Source organism: Mustela lutreola, chromosome 1, assembly GCF_030435805.1.
Source record: "Mustela lutreola isolate mMusLut2 chromosome 1, mMusLut2.pri, whole genome shotgun sequence".
NCBI classification, from domain to species: domain Eukaryota; kingdom Metazoa; phylum Chordata; class Mammalia; order Carnivora; family Mustelidae; genus Mustela; species Mustela lutreola.
The window spans coordinates 35600381-35618913 of record NC_081290.1 but is presented as its reverse complement, the minus strand read 5'-3'; the positions used below and the strand labels follow the sequence as shown (position 1 = coordinate 35618913).

At 37.3% G+C, this 18533-nt stretch overlaps 1 protein-coding gene across 1 annotated transcript in view; it reads right to left on the bottom strand.

Annotated features, from left to right (window-relative positions):
* The window catches only part of RFC1 (replication factor C subunit 1), a 77814-nt gene that overhangs the window by 43226 nt on the left and 16055 nt on the right, over positions 1-18533 (bottom strand). Inside the window, exons 2-4 of the mRNA XM_059163357.1 lie at positions 17486-17614; positions 9697-9772; positions 7980-8102 (exon numbers count right to left, since the gene is read on the bottom strand). Of these exons, the coding sequence (XP_059019340.1) occupies positions 7980-8102; positions 9697-9772; positions 17486-17614 (328 nt within the window). The remainder of the gene's footprint in view (positions 1-7979; positions 8103-9696; positions 9773-17485; positions 17615-18533) is intronic.

The window sequence follows — 18533 nt, the reverse complement described above, 5'->3', positions numbered from 1 at the left end:
CCAATGAACTCTAAGTCCTTGAAGACAAGACTATGCTTTATTCTTTTATCTGTTTCATAGATTATTCAGTACACTATCATGTACATAGAGTGTACACATGATGTTTACTGAATAAATAATCGAGGATTTAATACTGCTAAGTATTGTTAAATAAATGACTGGATCAGGATACAAAGCCTGGAATCTAGCAAAATAAAAATACAAGAGCTCAGGGCACCTGGGTGGCTAAGTCAGGTAAGCGTCAAACTCCTGATTTTGGCTCAAGTAATGTCTCAGGGTCGTGAGACGGAGCCCAGCATCAGGCTCCACATTGGGCATGTCATCTGCTTGGGATTCTGGCTCCCTCTTCCTCCATCTCTCCCCCAACCACATGGGCATGTGCGCCTTCTCTCTTTCTCAAATAAATAACTTTTTAAATTAAAAAAAAAAAAAAAGATATGAGTTTCTTTCAGGAAAAAATTAGTAAAGGTAGGTGTAAAGTCCCCCTTTTCTGGACCTGAAAACTGGGTAAGACCTGATTTAATAGTAGCGTGTTCAAAAAAAATATTATTAGTGGCGCTTTGATCCATAACACAGTAACAGTCAAAGAGAAAATACAAATGCTGCTGGCAGAGGTGCAGGTGGATCTTTCATAAGAGCACGATGCCCAGAAGCAGAAACTGGAAGCCCTATCTATTCTTCATAATATAGATAGGTAAAATACATCTTAAAATGGGGGACACCGGGGTGGCTCAGTTGGTTAAGTGGCTGCCTTCCGCTCGGGTCATAATTCCAGCGTCTTGGGATGGAGTCACACATCGGGCTTCTTGCTTGGCAGGGAGTCTGCTTCTCCCTCTGCCCCTGCCTGCCATTCCGCCTGCCTGTGCTCACTCTTTCGCTCTCTCGCTCTCTCTCACAAATAAATAAATAAAATCTTAAAAAAAAAATCTTAAAATGAACCTCAAGAAATACCATTTTCTTTTAAGTGATCAGATTTTTCATCGTGAATCGCCCATTTATTGTTAAATGTATCATATTGCAATGAAACATAAACAGGTATGTGAACATATCAATAATCCAATATCCAAAATAAGAACATGAAAAAAATGGAATGCATACTGTTAGATTCCATATAGAAGTTTAAAAGAATGAGACAGGAATCCTTCTTTATTGAAGCAAAGAGGCAGAAGCTGAAGAAGAGCAAGGAGAGAGACAAAGAAAGGAGGGAAAGGAGGCAGGGAAAGAGGAAGTCAAAGACATTGGATTATGAAAAAGCAAGCTACAGAAATTTTATAATAAAATGCCATTCAAATAAAATGTGTGTGTCTGTGTGTATGTGTATATACACGTACACATACATGAATGTGTGTATATACATTTTTATTTATATAGACTACCTAAGGCAAAAGGAATCGATGAGGGAATAAAAAATTTTCATCTGGGGCGCCCGGGTGGCTCAGTGGGTTAAAGCCTCTGCCTTCGGCTCAGGTCATGGTCCCAGGGTCCTGGGATCCAGCCCAGCATCGGGCTCTCTGCTTAGCAGGGAGCCTGCTTCCTCCTCTCTCTCTGCCTGCCTCTCTGCCTACTTGTGATCTCTGTCTGTAAAAATAAATAAATAAAATCTTTTAAAAAAAATTTTTTTTCATCTGAATTGTTTACTTCGTTTTCAGCGAGAATGTCTTACTTTCAGTGTTAAATGTGTTACTTAGGCAAGTTAAAATAATATTAATATTATATAATAATAATAATATAATATAAACCTAAACCTATCCCCCAAAATGATAAATTTAGTTTCTTTTATAGAGTCTTAATGCAGAAATCAATATTAATTTTTGAACAAGTATAATCAAAGAAATGCAATACATAGTTCTTAGTTTCCTCTCACTTCAAAGAAATTTTCAGGCTTAATCACTCTAGTTTCCCTGAAAACATCTAAGAAACGTTCTCTCTACTATACATAAGCTTTCCCCATTCGTCTGGTAAGCAAAACCATACGCCTCTAAAAATCAGTGAAAGAGAATGTTACACACACATCCTCAGCAATACTTCTACTTTTTTCCCAAGTCACAGGTAGCTAACATTACATAAACTGGAGAACACCACATTCCCAATTTTTTCCAATTTAACACCACAAAAACAATTATAACCTCAAGAGCACTGTCTCTGGAATTATGTGCTCAATTAAAATTGCCAGCCATAAACAACTTTTAAACAGGGGAAAACCCCCATTATTCTCAACCAAACACCAGCCCCTGATGAAACTGCCTAATAAAAGGTCATCTTTGCCAAACAAAACTCAAGGTCTCTCACTTCATTAAACAGCTAAAAGTAAATATATTTACCCAGTACAACAAGTATTTGGGTTTTTACCAACCTACAAGAACATTTTACTAGAGTCAGTGGTTAGCTATGAAGATGTTTACAAGCCATTTTTTTCCTTTCCTTAAATTTGAGAGATTAATGTAATTAAAGTACTTTAAAAATAATAGAAGACATTTAATAAAAGTGATAATGAAAAATAAATCACAGAGCTAAACAATAAGCCTAAAGATCTGTATAATATAGCCAAAAGAAGTATATAATAATATAAACAAAAGCACTTGAATGAAGTAGGTTATTTTCCAAAATAAGGTTATTTCCTAAATTTTTCTTGTTGTTTATAAAATCTTGTGCAACCAGAAAAAAATGTGATCTACATAGAGTTTTAAATTTTCTCATAACCATATATTAAAAAAGTAAAAAAGAAACAAGCAAAATTAATTTTAACAAAAATTTTTATTCAACCCAATATATTCAAATTATTGCCATTTCAACATATCATCAATATTAAAAAATTATTAATAAGATAATTTACTTCTTTTTCATACTAACCCTCTGAAATCTGTCCTTTACACTGTCAGTTTGGGCTTGTCGAATTTCAAGTGCTCAACAGCCACAATAGCTGCCCTATTGGACAGTGCACATCTGCAACATCAGTGGGTCAAATTCAATTTCTCAATTTCTGAAGCACAGTTACATGATCAACAGAAAGTCCTAAGTACTTAAGCAAAAATCAAATGTCTTCAGCATAGTCTTTAAAGGCAGATGTAGGGACACAACAAAATTGAAATGTAAACCTAAGAGTTAATATTTATTTAGCATTTATTATATGCCTGACCCTGTTTTAAATGCTTTTCAAGGATTATCTCATTTGATCATCACAAAGTCCTCTGATGTAGGTACTAATAATAAACCCATTTCACAAATGAGGAAACTAAAACATGGGGAAGATAAATGAAGGTTGACCCAATCAGCCTGAATTAAGAGCTCGTGTTCTTAAACACTACAAATACTATACTACAAGAAAAGTACCAAACAAAAAATGACTCATAAAAAATAAAATACGGTGTTTCTTTTGTTATTTTTTTTAAAGATTTTTTATTTATTTATTTGACACAGAGAGAGATCACAAGTAGGCAGAGAGGCAGGCAGAGAGAGAGGAAGGCAGGCTCACCGCTGAGCAGAGAGCCCAGTGTGGGGCTCGATCCCAGGACCCTGAGATCATGACCTGAGCTGAAGGCAGAGGCTTTAACCCACTGAGCCTCCCAGGCACCCTGTTATTTTTTTTTTAAGACTTCATTTATTTTCGAGAGAGAGCATGAGCCAGGACAGGGCGGGGTGGGGGGGTGGAAGGGGAGAGAGCCCAAAGTAGAGCTGCCCAGGACCCTAAATCATGACCTGAGCCAAAGGCAGATGTTTAACCAATTAAGCCAACCAGGTGCCCCTGTTTTTTCATTATTAACAGGTTTTTAAAACTGAATCATTGTCATATAATCCTTCTCCACAAGAAGACTCCAATCTCCCAATCAACAATGCAATTTTAGGTTAGAATTTTTTTTTAAATTATTATTACCACAAATACTGTATTTAACTTGATACTAGTAATATAAATATTTACATTTATAATGTGAATATTTATTCATGACCCACTACTTGAAAAACTAGTTTCAGATTTAAAAAAAAAAAACTAAATCATTTTTAAGACAAAGAATTTTCCAGCTTATTAATTTCAAGAAGCTGCACCTTTCTTAAAACTCTTTCTGTATCTGATTTGCTTTATGTATCTGACTTGCTGATATGGACTCCTTTATAACAAACAGTTCATTCCCTTACAGAGGGAAGAAAAAGTTTATTTTTCATCCCATGCACCTGTGATTTCAAGGAATAAAAAAACTATGAGGCCATAAACACAGGTAAGAAAAGAACTAGCTTTTCTCTATCTAGAACCCTGTATCTTAATTGTAAGAAAAAACAGAAAATTGTAATTAATACTGAACATCCTATTAGATACACTGCACCCCAAGATTTTCAGCTACAATAAGGGGGACAATGGTTACTTTCCCAAGTAAGTGCCACCAGCAGAACGACATAAACATTGATCATGTTCACAGAAATTGCAGATAAAGTGTTGGATATCTTTTCAGAAAATAACATTCAAAAATACCTGGTCTGAAATAAACGATCCCATGTTAAAGAAAATCTGTGATCAGAGCTTAAATCGTCTGACCCTTCTGTGTACCTAAAATCACAAGATAAGGATAGCCAACTGATCCACAGTTGAAGGTCACGGCTGTCTACACACTAACTTTGACGTTTCCAGGGTGTCACTGCAAAGCTTGATCACACCACCTTCAGTTCCATAACAAACCTATCACCATACTGTTCCTAGTATCCCTCCCACATATTCAAAACTTCACAAAGGTGGCCAGATCTCATAGGGGGATCTCTTAATAGAAGAGTGCATTTGCACAATGTGCCTGAGCAGATATTTAGCAATAGAACAAAAAAGTTAAAAAGTCAGTCTGCCTCTGCCATAATGAAGAAATATCTCAGCTTACCAAAAAGTTTACAGAAAATATGTTCATATCACCTACATTTTGGTTTTGATCATTTGTACAATTTTATCAAATAAACGTCTCTGAGAACCTACAAAGCTCATGTGTGGGCTTCCTCTGTTTTGCTCTTTTTCCTCTGGACTGCCTATTTTTATATGCTTCAGGCACTGGGTCTAGCCCTTTCCTCTGCATTATTCCAGTAAGTCTCCACAACAAACCTATTCAATTAGTGTCACTGCTTTGTAGAAGGTGAAGCAGACTCAAAGAGCTGTCAGATGGGAACCAAGGATGGAACCTCAGGCAGGGCTTCTGACCTTCCAGGCTCAGGTTCCTCCTACAACACAAGGACTTCCTTTCCTGTTTCACTCCCTACTTACCCACCCATGTATCCATCACAAGTACCTGCACACTCTCAAGTAACAGCCCATACGTGGAAGTAAAGTTTGATTGTTACTTGTATCTCTGAAAACTTTGACCTGTAACTGCAAATTCCAATAATACTAAAAATCTTAGAGGTGAACTGTATATTGCAATAAAGCTGTTCCTGGAAAAAACAAAAACAAAAACAAAAAACAAGGAGCACCTGGCTGCCTTAGTTGGTAGTGCATGAGACTCTGGATCTCAAGGCTGTGAGTTCAAGCCCCATGTCAGGTGTACAGATTACTTAAAAATTAAAAGAAAATAAGGACATCTGGGTGGCTCAGTGGGTTAAGCCTCTGCCTTCAGCTCAGGTCATGATCCCATGGTCCTGGGACTGGAGGTCCCATCCGGCTCCTTGCTCAGCAGAGAACCTGCTTCTCCCTCTGCCTGCCACCCCCCGCTTGTTCTCTCTCTCTCTGTCTCTCTCTAGCAAATAAATAAATAAAACCTCTTTTAAAAATAAATAAAAATATTCAAAAATTTTTTCAAATAACAACAAAAAACTTTAAACATGCTAATGACAATTCTCCAACTATGCTAATAATATGCTAATGACCAACTATGTTTGGTCATCCAAACACCTATTTGTAATTCACTTCCCAAGAACATTTATATCAGTTCCCTACTATTGTAAACTTTTTACGTTTCTTATCACTTCACTCCCAGTAAATGCCTCGACTTCCCTCTTTACAATTTCTATATTCTCCAGCCCACCCTCAACACTAGCAATCCAACTATCACCCTTCAGTACTATTTTCAACATTCCACAACTCCCTTCAAAAACTTTCATGGTTCCCTCTTCCCTGCTATGTTAAGGCTAAATTCATCGGCCTAGCCTTCAAGGCCTTCCTTCATTCTACTTCCCACCACGCCTCATCATGTGGGCAAGCAGTCTCTTCTGTGTCCTATGAACATACCAACCCCTGTGCTGGCTGCCGAGCCTTAAATAATCTCATCCCCGCAAGCTGACTCGTTCTTCCCTCCATCACCAGCTTATCCTTCAAGGGCCAGACCAACTCTTAGCTTCAAGCACTCTGCCTGACCACTTTTCACTGCCTCAAGCTACTCCTACAGTACTTGGGAGTCTGGTCATTTTTTTAATCCCCAGTTCCTAGTATCGGGGATGTAAAAAAACACCCAATAAATGTTTGCTGAATACCAAAATAAATACATTGCTTTTGCCTTGTCTCTTCAAACCAGGTGTATTCACTTCCTAGCAATACGGAAGTAGCAGAGTGCTAAAAATAATGGTTCTGGAGGTTTTCTTCAATATAAACAAATCAGTAACCTATGAGATGCTTTCATGGCCCCTTCAAGCATTTTTATGCAGGAACAGACTCAACAGGCTCTGTGAATTTGAAGATTACTACATCTAACCTTATATTCCTGTTCCAGTCTCCTCTAGTAGTTAACAATGCCAGACTCAAAATGACTTTACGATGAATGCATCTGAGTTTTTTTCTTTAGGTGACATTTCAGAGATCCTCACCATAAATGAATAATATCTATGAAACAACTATTTATGCTATTTTACCATTTTAAGATTAGTGTATAATTATTTATAAGTGTCTTTTGCTTTTGACCACTCAAAACAGATCAAACAAATTTCAGTACAAAAACAATCATCTTTTAGGGGCGCCTGGGTGGCTCAGTGGATTAAAGCCTCTGCTCGGCTCAGGTCATGATCCCAGGGTCCTGGGATCGAGCCCCACATTGGGCTCTCTGCTCAGCGGGGAGCCTACTTCCTCCACTCTCTCTCTCAATGCCTGCCTTTCTGCCTACTTGTGATCTCTGTCTGTCAAATAAATAAATAAGATCTTTTTAAAAAAAAATCATCTTTTAAAAAGCAGCACTAAAATCTTCAGTGTCACAAGAGAATACAAGGAATTCAGGTCCCATCTCTGCTATATTATATATCTTTTTATTTATTTATTTGAGACAGAAAGAGAGCACGAACGAGGGAAGGAGCAGAAGGACAAGCATACTCCCCAGTGAGCACAGAGCCACCTTGGGGCTCAATCTCAGGACCCTGGGATCAGGACCTGTGCCAAAGGCAGACGCTTAAGTGACTGAGCCACCCACATGCCCTTGTGCTAGATTTTATAAATCACAAATATGAATAACCGTTATATGTTTAGCTTATTATGACTCTAAAATGAAAGATTTTAAAACTTACATAAAACACACCAGTAACATTTTAATCTATGATTCAAGATAGAACTTCAGCTTATTCAATAGAGAACACCTAGGGGTGCCTGGGTGGCTGAGGTGACTGACTCTTGCTTTTGGACTGGATCATGACCTCAAGGTGCTAGAATCTGGCCCACATCAGGCTATGCCCTCAGTGGGGAGTCTGTTTGGGGAGGCTCTCTCTCTCTCTGCCTCTTCCCCATTTCCCACTCATGATCACATCCTCACATTCTCTTTTTCTCTCTCTCTAAAAAAAATAGATAAATCTTAAAAAAAAAAAACTTTAAAAAATCCCAAGGCCAATTCTCCTGTAATTGGTCTTTACAATGGCCCTTAACCCACAGAAAATGCCAAAGATAATGACTACAAACTTCCTCTAATATACACCAACAAAGGAAAAAAGGCAACAGAAATTCAATTCAAAGTGAATGAGGTACATCCAGACACCAACGAGAAGCTCATGAACAGAACACACACTACTGCTCTCTAAAACAATAAACATATTCAGCACCTTACCTGTTTCTGAAATGTATGTAACAGGATCCTGGCGTAGAATTTTACCAGGTTTAGAAGACAATGGCAATTTTTCTGGTTGCTTTTTGGCATTTTTTACCTGCACTGTCTCCTCTGATTCTGAATCTGTACATGGAAAGATCAAACAAAACCCTCAAAAGAAATAGTAAAATACAGTGTGTTTTTATAGTGATTATTGTTAACTGATTCCTCAAGGTCCATTTCAAGGCAAAATTCTTACTGTGAATTCTCACAGGTTACCTCTACTTGTGTTAAGCCTTTGTCTTACTTCTGTTGACATAACAAATCACCACAAATTTAGTGGCTTAAAACAATATAAGCATATTATCGTACAGTTCTGGAGGTTAAAAATCCCATACAGATCTCACTGGACTAATATCAAAGTGTCAGCAAGGCTATGATCCTTTTCTAGATACTCTTGGAAAAAATCTATTTCCCTGTCTTTTCCAGTTTCTAATGATTGCTAACATTCTCTACTTAGGGCTCCCTTTCTCCATCTTCAAAACCAGCAACAGCGGGCAAAATCCTCCTCATGCTGCCATCTCTCTGGTTCTCTGACTTTCTTCCATAGTTAATCTCTCTCTCTCTCTTTCTCCTGCTTCCCCATTCCTTGTGAATACAATGGACCCACCCCTAGATAATCCAGGATAATCTCCCTACTTTAAGGTCATCTAATTATCAAATTTAATGCCACCTACAACTTTACAACTTTAATTTCCCTTTTGTCATGTAACCTAACATATTCACAGATTCTAGGAATTAGGGTATGGACATCTTTGGAAGCACTGGTCTGTCTACTACAACCTAACTACCCAAGACACTTAAATACAAACCAAGACAAAAGAATACAAGAATAGACGTTTCATAAACTTCAGTATCCTTCCTTTTTCTCTGAACCACACATTTATAAATCCTGCTTCATATTATTCTAAACTGTACCAAACAATTACATTTCCAAAACTTCCAGGGAATGTGTATTTATTTCAAATTCCTTACAACAGACAACAGTAAAAGACTTACAATAAACACTTATGTATTTTTAGGATGGAGTCAGAATCTTTGCTATCACTGTCAAATCCTAACAATCTACAAATGCTTCCTTAGGTTACCTTTTTAATTGGAAGAATTCACACCAGATGGATCTACTCCACAAAAGTAAAATCTAAAACGTTCTGAATTCTACCGTTACTTTAATATATCATAAAAGGCAAGCATAAAAATACACACTCCCCATCTTAAAAGTGTATTTAAATATTTTATATAATGCTTGTTCCACTTTAAATGCAACAAAAAAGGTCCAGATTAAAACCACAAAAATTAAATTTTAGATCTTTGTTTCTAAAGCAATATTCTAAAGCACATTTTTTTCAAATTCAGTTTCCAAGAAATTCAGCTGCAAAAGAAGTTAGTATGAGTATTTTAAAAAATAAATATGCCATACTCAAAGTAAGTCTAAGACATGCTATATATACTATATACCCCCCAAACAGATATATTTAATACATTAACACATTTCAGCTCTGTTAAGTTCCACAGTATAATAAAACTGTTTCTAACTTTAAGTATAGAGCCCTCTCCTCACAGGACTTATTATAACATCAGAGAGAGCTCTGTGTCTCAGAACATCAGTTTGGAAAACACTGCTCTGAGGGATATAAAATTATTTTAAAACTTTAAAACTCCTCAGGAGAAATATTACCTGAATCATAAATGATCCTCTTTTTCTTGTTTGGTTGCTTCTGCTTAGAGTCATCTTCTTTACAAGAACTATTTACCTGTAAACATCACAGTATAATTAGAACACAAAAACATCTACATAACTCAGCTGCTTTTTTCTCATTAGACCTGAGCTCAGTAATTTTGCCCCAAGGAGACATTTTTGCTTGTCATAAATGGGGCGGGGGGGTGCAGGGTGTGGCTATGGGGGGTTGGGATGTTACTGGCATCTAATGGGTAGATGGTAGACCAGGGATGTTTCTAAATGTCCTACAACGCATAAGACATTCTTCCGTAACAAAGAATTACACAGCTCAAAAGTCATTAATGCCCTAGGCCAGATCCTCCATCAAAATGAAAAAAGGTAACAAACGCTGGCATGGATCTCAAGAAAAAGGAACCCTTCTGGACTGCTGGTGGGACTATAAAATGTACAGCCATTATGGAAAACAGTACGGAGTTTCCTCCAAAAAAAAATTTTTTTTTAATTTAATTTTTTCTCAGTGATCCAGAATTCATTGTTTATGCACCACACCCAGTGCTCCAAACTACCACATGACCCAACAATTCTACTTCTGGAAATATATCCAAAGGAAACAAAAACACTAACTCAAAAAGATATCTACATCCCCCATGTTCACAGAAGCATTATTTATAATAGCCAAGACATGGAAACAACCTAAATGACCATCAAAGTAAGAAAGGATAAAGAATAAAGTACACATCAAAAAAAAAAAAAAAAAAAAAGGAGGAAATCCTACCATTTGCAACAACATGGATGAACCCTTGCAGGCATTATGCGAAGTGAAATAAGTCAGACAGAGAAAGACAAACACTGGATGATCTCACCATTATGTGGACTCAAAAAAAAACAAAAAACATACCAAACTCATAGAAAAAGAGATCAGACTTGTGGTTACCAAAGGCAGGGGGTGAGGTGAAGTACAACTGGAATAAGGTGGTCAAAAGATATAAACTTTTAGTTACAAGTCCTAGGGATGTAATATACAACACATTGATTATAGTTAGCACTGCTATTAGATAAGTAGGAAACTTGTTAAGAGGGTAGATCTAAAAGTTCTCACCAGAGGAGAATTTTTTTTTCCTTTTACTGTTATCTATAGTGAGATCATGGATGTTAACTACCCCTACTGTGGTCATCACTTCACAACAGATATAGGTCAAACCATCATGCTGTACAGCTCAAACTAATATAACTATATATAATTATTTCTTAGCCCAAATCTGTGCCTGTCTCCTGAACACATATGAATGTAACAACTCCCAGTGCCCAGCTAAGGATAAACAAACTGAATAAAGATTTCATCTGCTGCCTATCACAAAGGAGACAACAGTTTAGAGTTTGAGTTCAGCCAAATTAACTGCCTGCTAAACCAAAAGAATTAACACTCTTTGGAAGAATGTAACAGAATCCAAATTTCCTACACTATATAATTCACACTATACAACATAAATCAAAAATAACCAGACACACACCAAAAAAACTAGGAAATGTGACCTGTGATGCTTAGTTTTACCTGTAAACTTGCTGGGCCACAAAATACCCAGATATTACATCAAACATTATTCTGAGTATTTCTATGAAGGTGTTTTTGGATGAATCTAACATTTAAATCAATAGACTGATTAAAGGGTGATTCCTCTCCATAATATGAGTGAACCTGATCCAATCAGTTAAAGGTCTGAAGAGAACAAAAGACTAATCCTCTCCCAAGTAAGAGAATTCCTCCTTCCTGCCTGCCTTCAACCTAGGACATCAACTATTCCTGAGTCTCAAGCCTACTATTCTTGGCAGCAGGCTTGAGCCTGTAATCACACTACTGGATCTCCTAGTTCATAGGACTTCAAACTCACACTTAAACTATACCATCAGCTGTCGTTAAGTCTCCAGCTTGTCCAGCTGTAGGTCTAGGGACCTGTCAGCCCCCATAATCACATTCATGAGTTCTTTAAAATAAATCTCTTTTGAGATTTTATTTCTTTGGAGAATCCTAATACAGATTTTGTTACCATGAAATGGAGTGGTGCAGTAAAAAATACCTAAAATATGGGAATGGCTTTGGAACTGGGTTATGATGAAGGCTGGAAAAGTTTTTGATGTGTGTGCATAAAAAAAAAAAAAAAAAAAAAAGCCTAGGACTTCTAGTCTAAGATGGCAAAGAACTCACCTCCACAGGACACACCAAATCTATACCTATTTATAGAGCAATTCCTCCTGAAGAACTGAGGGCTGACGGAACAGCCTCTGCACAACAAAAAATAGAGAGATCACATACAGAATGGCAAGAGAAACAGAGACAGGGTAACGAAAGGAACCCCCACCCATCACTGTGAACTTCATTAGGCACGGATAGTAATGAGAAACCATAAGCAGACTTGTGTTCTTGGGGTAGAGAAAAAAGGCTATGGTTTAAAAGAGTAACTAGATTATAAAAAATTCAGCCCCACATCTCCACCAAATGGTGGGGGAGCTGCTGGAACTCTCTCCAGGTTGGAGGGGCCAAGGTTTACATTCTCCCTCCACCCTGACAGCATGCACAGGAGTAGGGTCTTATTGGCTATCACCTCAATAATCCCCCACCAGCCCTAGATACCTCACCCATGTGACCCTAGCACAACACATACTGCTACATCCCTGATCAGTTCTCCACCCCCACACAGTGCTAGCTGTCTTGCCAATGTGACACAGGCACAAGGCACCCCAAAACATCACTTTGGCTCCAGACAACTTGCCAGGCCAACCCCGCTGCAGAGCTCCTCAAGAACATGCTCAATTTGGCTCCAGATGACTCACCAAGGTACCAAGGTACCCATTATGTGCAGTGCATAGAGACCACCCAGTCCATTCCTGCTTTGGATCCAGACAACTGACTAGGGCACCCCTGCACAGAGCACCCCAGCACATCTCAACCTGCATACACTTCAGCATCAGCTGTGCTCAGCACAGAGAACCCTGAGACTGCCCTGGGCCATGCCATTTCAGATTCAACGGTCCTACCAGGGCACCCTGTGCACAAAGACCCCCAAGAACCATTCAGCTTGCATCTACTTCATTTCAGCAGTCTTCCAGGGCACCCTCTATGCAGAGAGCCCTAGGACCACCCCAATCCACATCCATTACAGCTCAGGCCATCCCACCAGGGCACGCCAGCACAAAATGCCTCAAAACCACTAGCTACAACTTCAGCCAACCAGCCAAAATCATCAGGCATATGCAGCTACACATGGGATGACCATACACACGATCATTCCTTCAAGTTTAGGAGAAATATCTGTTGCACCTAATTCACAGAAGCAAGCACAGAAAGTCAAGCAAAATGAGAAGACAGAGGAATATGCTTCAAATGAAAGAACAAGTCAAAACCTCGGGAAAAAAAAACAGAGATAACCAAGCTACCTGCCAAACATTTCAAACTTAAAAAAAAAATTAATGATCACAGAGATGTTCACCAACTGGAGAAAAAGGTGGATGAGTTCAGTGAGAACTTCAACAAAGAGACAGATAATATTTGAACAGACTAGCACTGAAGAATACAGTAAATGAAATGAAAAACACACTAGAGACAATAACAGAAGATTAAAGAATGCAGAACAGATCAGCAATCTGGAAGACAGACTAACGGTAAGCACCCAAGCCATGGACTGAAAAGGAAAAAGAATTTTCTTAAAAAATGAGAACAGGAAGGATCTCTTGGAAAACATGCAAAGCAAACAAAAATTTGCATTTTATAGGGGTCTCAGAAGAAGCTGAGAGAGAGACAAACGGACAGAAAAGTTATGGAGGAAATATCTGCTGAAAATTTCCCTCACCTGGAGAAGAAAATGGATATCCAGATTCAGGAAGCACAGAGAGTTCCAAACAAAATGAACCGAAGGAGCTCCATACCATAACAGTAATAAGTAATATGTCAAAGATTAAAGATAAAGAATTTTAAAAGCAGCAAGAGAGAAACTAATAATTACCTACAAGGGAAACTTCATAAGTTTCAGCAGAAACTATTATGCACACCAGAAGGGAGAGGCATGATATATTCAAAGTGCTGAAAGGAAAAAAGCTACAAGCAAGAATACTCTACCCAGCAAGTTTATCATTCAGAATCGGAGAGATAAAGAGCTTCCCGGATAAACAAAAATTAAAGTATTTCATCACCACTAAACCAGCCTTACAAGAAATGTTAAAGAGCTTCTTTAAGTGGATAAAAAAGGCTGCAATTAGAAGAAAATTATGAAAAGAAAAAAAAATTCATTAAAAGCAAGCACAGTAAAGGTAGTAGCGCAATTATTTACAAAGCTAGTAAAAAGGTTAAATGACAAAAGTAGTAAAACCAACTATACCTTAAAAAGTTAGTTAAGTCAGGGATACCTGGGTAGCTCAGTTGTTAGGCATCTGCCTTCAAGCTCAGGTCATGATCCCAGGGTCCCAGGATCAAGTCCCACATCAGGCTCTGCTCAATGGGGAGCCTACTTCTCCCTCTGCCTGCTCTGCCTGCTGCTCCCCCTGCTTGTGCTGACAAATAAATAAATAAAATCTTTAAAAAAAAAAAAAGTTAAGGGGACTCCCATAATAAAGAGATGTAAAATCTAACAACATATAGATACAAGGCAGACAGAGGGGAGTAGAAATGAAGTTCTTTTAGAATGTGTTCAATCTGAAGTGATCATCAATTTGATATAGACTATCATATACTTGGATGTTATATAGGAACCTAAAGATAACCACAAGCCAAAAACCAGAACAGATACAGAAAAAATAAAGAAAAGCACAACACTGAAGAAACCTACCAGTCACAAGAAAAGAGAGCAAGAGAAGAAAGGAATAGAAACTATAAAAACAACCAGAAATCAATTAACAAAAAAAAATACATACCAATTTACTCTAAATGTAAATAGCCTAATTCTCTAATCAAAAGACAAGGGGTTTAAAAAAAAAAAAAAAGATAGGGAATGATAGAGTGGATAAAAAACAAGACCCATCTATATGCTACCCACAAGAGACTCACATCAGACACATACAAACTGAAAATGAAGAGACGGAAACTAAAAAAAAAAATATATCCAGGGTAGCAATACTTATATCAGACAAAATAGACTTTAAAACAAAGATTGCAACAAGAAACAAAAAATGGCATTACATAAAAATAAAGAGATCAATCCAACATGAGGATGTAACAATTGTAAATATTTACGCATCCAACACTGAAGCACCTAAATACACAACACAAAGATTAAGAGATGTAAAGGAAGAAACAGACAGTAGGGGCGCCTGGGTGGCTCAGTGGGTTAAACCGCTGCCTTCGGCTCAGGTCATGATCTCAGGGTCCTGGGATGGAGTCCCGCATCGGGCTCTCTGCTCCGCAGGGAGCCTGCTTCCCTCTCTCTCTCTCTGCCTGCCTCTCCATCTACTTGTAATTTCTCTGTCAAATAAATAAATAAAATCTTTAAAAAAAAAAAAAAAGAAAGAAACAGACAGTAATACAAAAATAGTACGGAACTTTAACACCCCAGTTCCATCAATGGATAGTTATCCAAGAAGAAAATCATAAGGCAACAGTCAGACCAGACGGATTTAACAAACATATACAGAACATTCCATCCAAAAACAAAAGAATACATATTCTTTCCAAGCGCATGCTGAACTTTATCCAAGAGAGATAACATGGTAAGCCTCAAAATAAGTTTCATTAAATTTAAGAAAACGAAGCTTGTATCAAGCATCTTTCCAACCATAATGGTATAAAACTAGAAATCAACTACAAGAAAAAAAATGGGGGAAAAAAAACACAAACACATGGACTTTAAACAAAATGCTACTAGACAACTGATGGGTCGATGATGAAATTAAAGAAGAAATTTAAAAATATATGTACTAGTACTGGAAGTCCTAGTCATAGCAACCAGTCAAGAAAAAGAAATAAAAGACATCCAAATCGGTAAAGAAATAGTCACCCTTTGCAAATGACATACTATTCATAGAAAACCCTGAAAACTCAGGGCACCTGGGTAGCTCAGTCAGTTAAGCATCTGCCTTAGGCTCAAAGCATGATCCTGGGGTCCTGGGATCGAGCCCCACATCAGGCTCCCTTTTAGCATCCTTTTTCTTGATACCTCCTTTAGCAAGGGAAACAAAAGCAAAAACAAAACTACTGAGACTACACCAAAATAAAAAGCTTTTGCACAGTAAAGGAACCATCAATAAAATGAAGAGGCGACCTACTGAATGGGAGAAAATATTTGCAGATGATATATCCAATAAGGGGTTAATATCCAATGTATATAAAGAACTTCTACAACTCAACACCAAATAACCCCAAAATAATCTGATTAAAAATGGGCAAAGAACCTAAAAAAGATCTTCAGATGGACACATGAAAAGATGCTCAACATCACTAATCATTAGGGCAAATCAAAACCACAATGAGATATCACAGTATACCTGCCAGAGTAGCTAGAATCAAAAAAATCCCAGAAGAGGAGAAAGAGAATGAGGCAGAAATTATTTGAAGAATGAATGGCAAAGAGTTCCCAAATTTGGTGAGTTTATAAATTTATAGATTCAAGAAGCTCAGAAGCCATAAACAGAATACACACAAGAAAAACACACGCAGGCATACCACAGTCAAAACTAAAAACCAAAGATAAATTTCCTAAAGGCAGTATAAGGAAAACAATACATAATGTACAAAAGAAAACAATATGACTGCTAATATCTCTCCAAAAAAAAAAAAGAGAGAGAGACCAAAAGACAATGGAACATCTTTAAAGTGCTGGGAGAAAAAGTGCCAATCCAAAATTCAATAACCAGCAAAAATATCCTCCAAGAATGAAGAAAAAAAATATATATATATATATTTTTTAAAGATTTTATTTATTTATTTGACAGAGAGAAATCACAAGTAGATGGAGAGGCAGGCAGAGAGAGAGAGGGAGGGAAGCAGGCTCCCTGCCGAGCAGAGAGCCCGATGCGGGACTCGATCCCAGGACCCTGAGATCATGACCTGAGCCGAAGGCAGCGGCTTAACCCACTGAGCCACCCAGGCGCCCGAAAAAATATATTATTAAATAAACAAAAACTTACAAAATTTGTTACCAAAAGATCTGTGCTACAAGAAATGATAAAGAAAATTCTTCAGGTTTAAAAACAATGATATGACATAGAAATTCAGAAATTCTTATCTTCAATAAGAAATGAAAAGCACCAGAAATGGCAAATATGTGGGTAAACATAAAAGATCGATTTTTTCCTGAATGTGCAGTACTAACAAATATAGCTATAATACATATGACAACTAAAACATAAAAGATGAAGTGGTGATAAACAGATCTGTAGAGTTGCAAATTCTTACATTTTACACAGAGTGGAATAATATTAATTCAGACACAGTACTGTAGCCATTGTCTGCTTTCTAGTGACACTGTATCTTAACTTCTCTGAGGCCCAAAGAAGACAGAGAAAAGAATAAAGCTTTCCTTCAAAACCTTCTTTTACCAGAAGTCTAACATCTTTCATTTGAGACCCACGTCTCTAAGAACAAACAACTCAAAAAATGTAGTTTCAACAACTAAAAAAGGTTCCATCTCTACTTCAGAAAAAAAGCAAAGAATACAGTCAGCTATATTAATTAGAAATACACTTTTCTTCTTCCTCTGCAAGGTGAGTTGAAATCTGTATCTACCTCAGGCTCCCAACTTATCAAGTCTAGGAAATGAATTTCACTTTTTATACAACTCAATACTGTATTTAGAAAACTGACCTTGATTTCCTTTATTCCTTTCTTTGCTTTTAAAGTTTCTTCAGCAGACTTTGTTTTCTCATTCTTCTTTACTGTTTCAGTTACAGGTTTCTTTCCACTTGGTATAACCCCAAAGAATTTCCGAATATCCTAAAAGCAAAAAGAACATGTGTAAATAAACATTAACTGCACAAAATGTGAATTTCAACTACAAAAAGGGACAGCTCTACATACACACTGGTTTGCGTTCAATAATTTCTTCATAATCAGATAGTTCCACGTGTGCAACAGCATTCATTTCACATGCAAAAGTTAACTGATAAAAATTACCTGAGTTAAAAATAATTTGCCTAATGAAAAATAATATTAATTCTTGGAATTTGGCCAAAAACAGGACAAAAATAAGCAAATGACATTTTTCTTAACAACAACACAATTACTAAAGAGGCAAGTTAACAAGCAATAAATGCTCAGAGTCCTAAACAAATAGGGAGTGGAAAAGAAACCCATCTTCTAGGTACCTCTTAGCGTATGGAAAACGCCTTTTTTTTTTTAAAAAAAGATCTCATTTATTCATTTGACAGACAGAGATCACAAGTAGGCAGAGAGAGAGAGGAGGAAGCAGGCTCTCGACTGAGCAGAGAGCCCAATGCGGGGCTTGATCCCAGGACTCTGGGATCATGACCTGAGCCGAAGGCAGAGGCCTCAACCCACTGAGCCACCCAGCTGCCCCTGGAAAACGCCTTTTAAAGGGGCATCAGAGCATGCATTTCACATGCAAATGCTCTGGGCACTCCAGGCAGAGTGCGGGAGAAGACGAATGTTGAAGAGTAATCCTTGCCCATGGGATTTATACTCCAATTTCAGAGAAAGAGAACTCTCACAACCCCGATCATTTATAACCTTAAGAACTAAAAACCTATAAATTAATTATATAATTATAAAATTATTTTTCTTTATATGATTTTTCCAAATTCTGAAAAAAATATTTTGATGCTTGTTACAATATTATCTTTAATTGCTCTATCCCTTTGTGTTATACTGCTAAAATAAAATTTAAATAAAATTT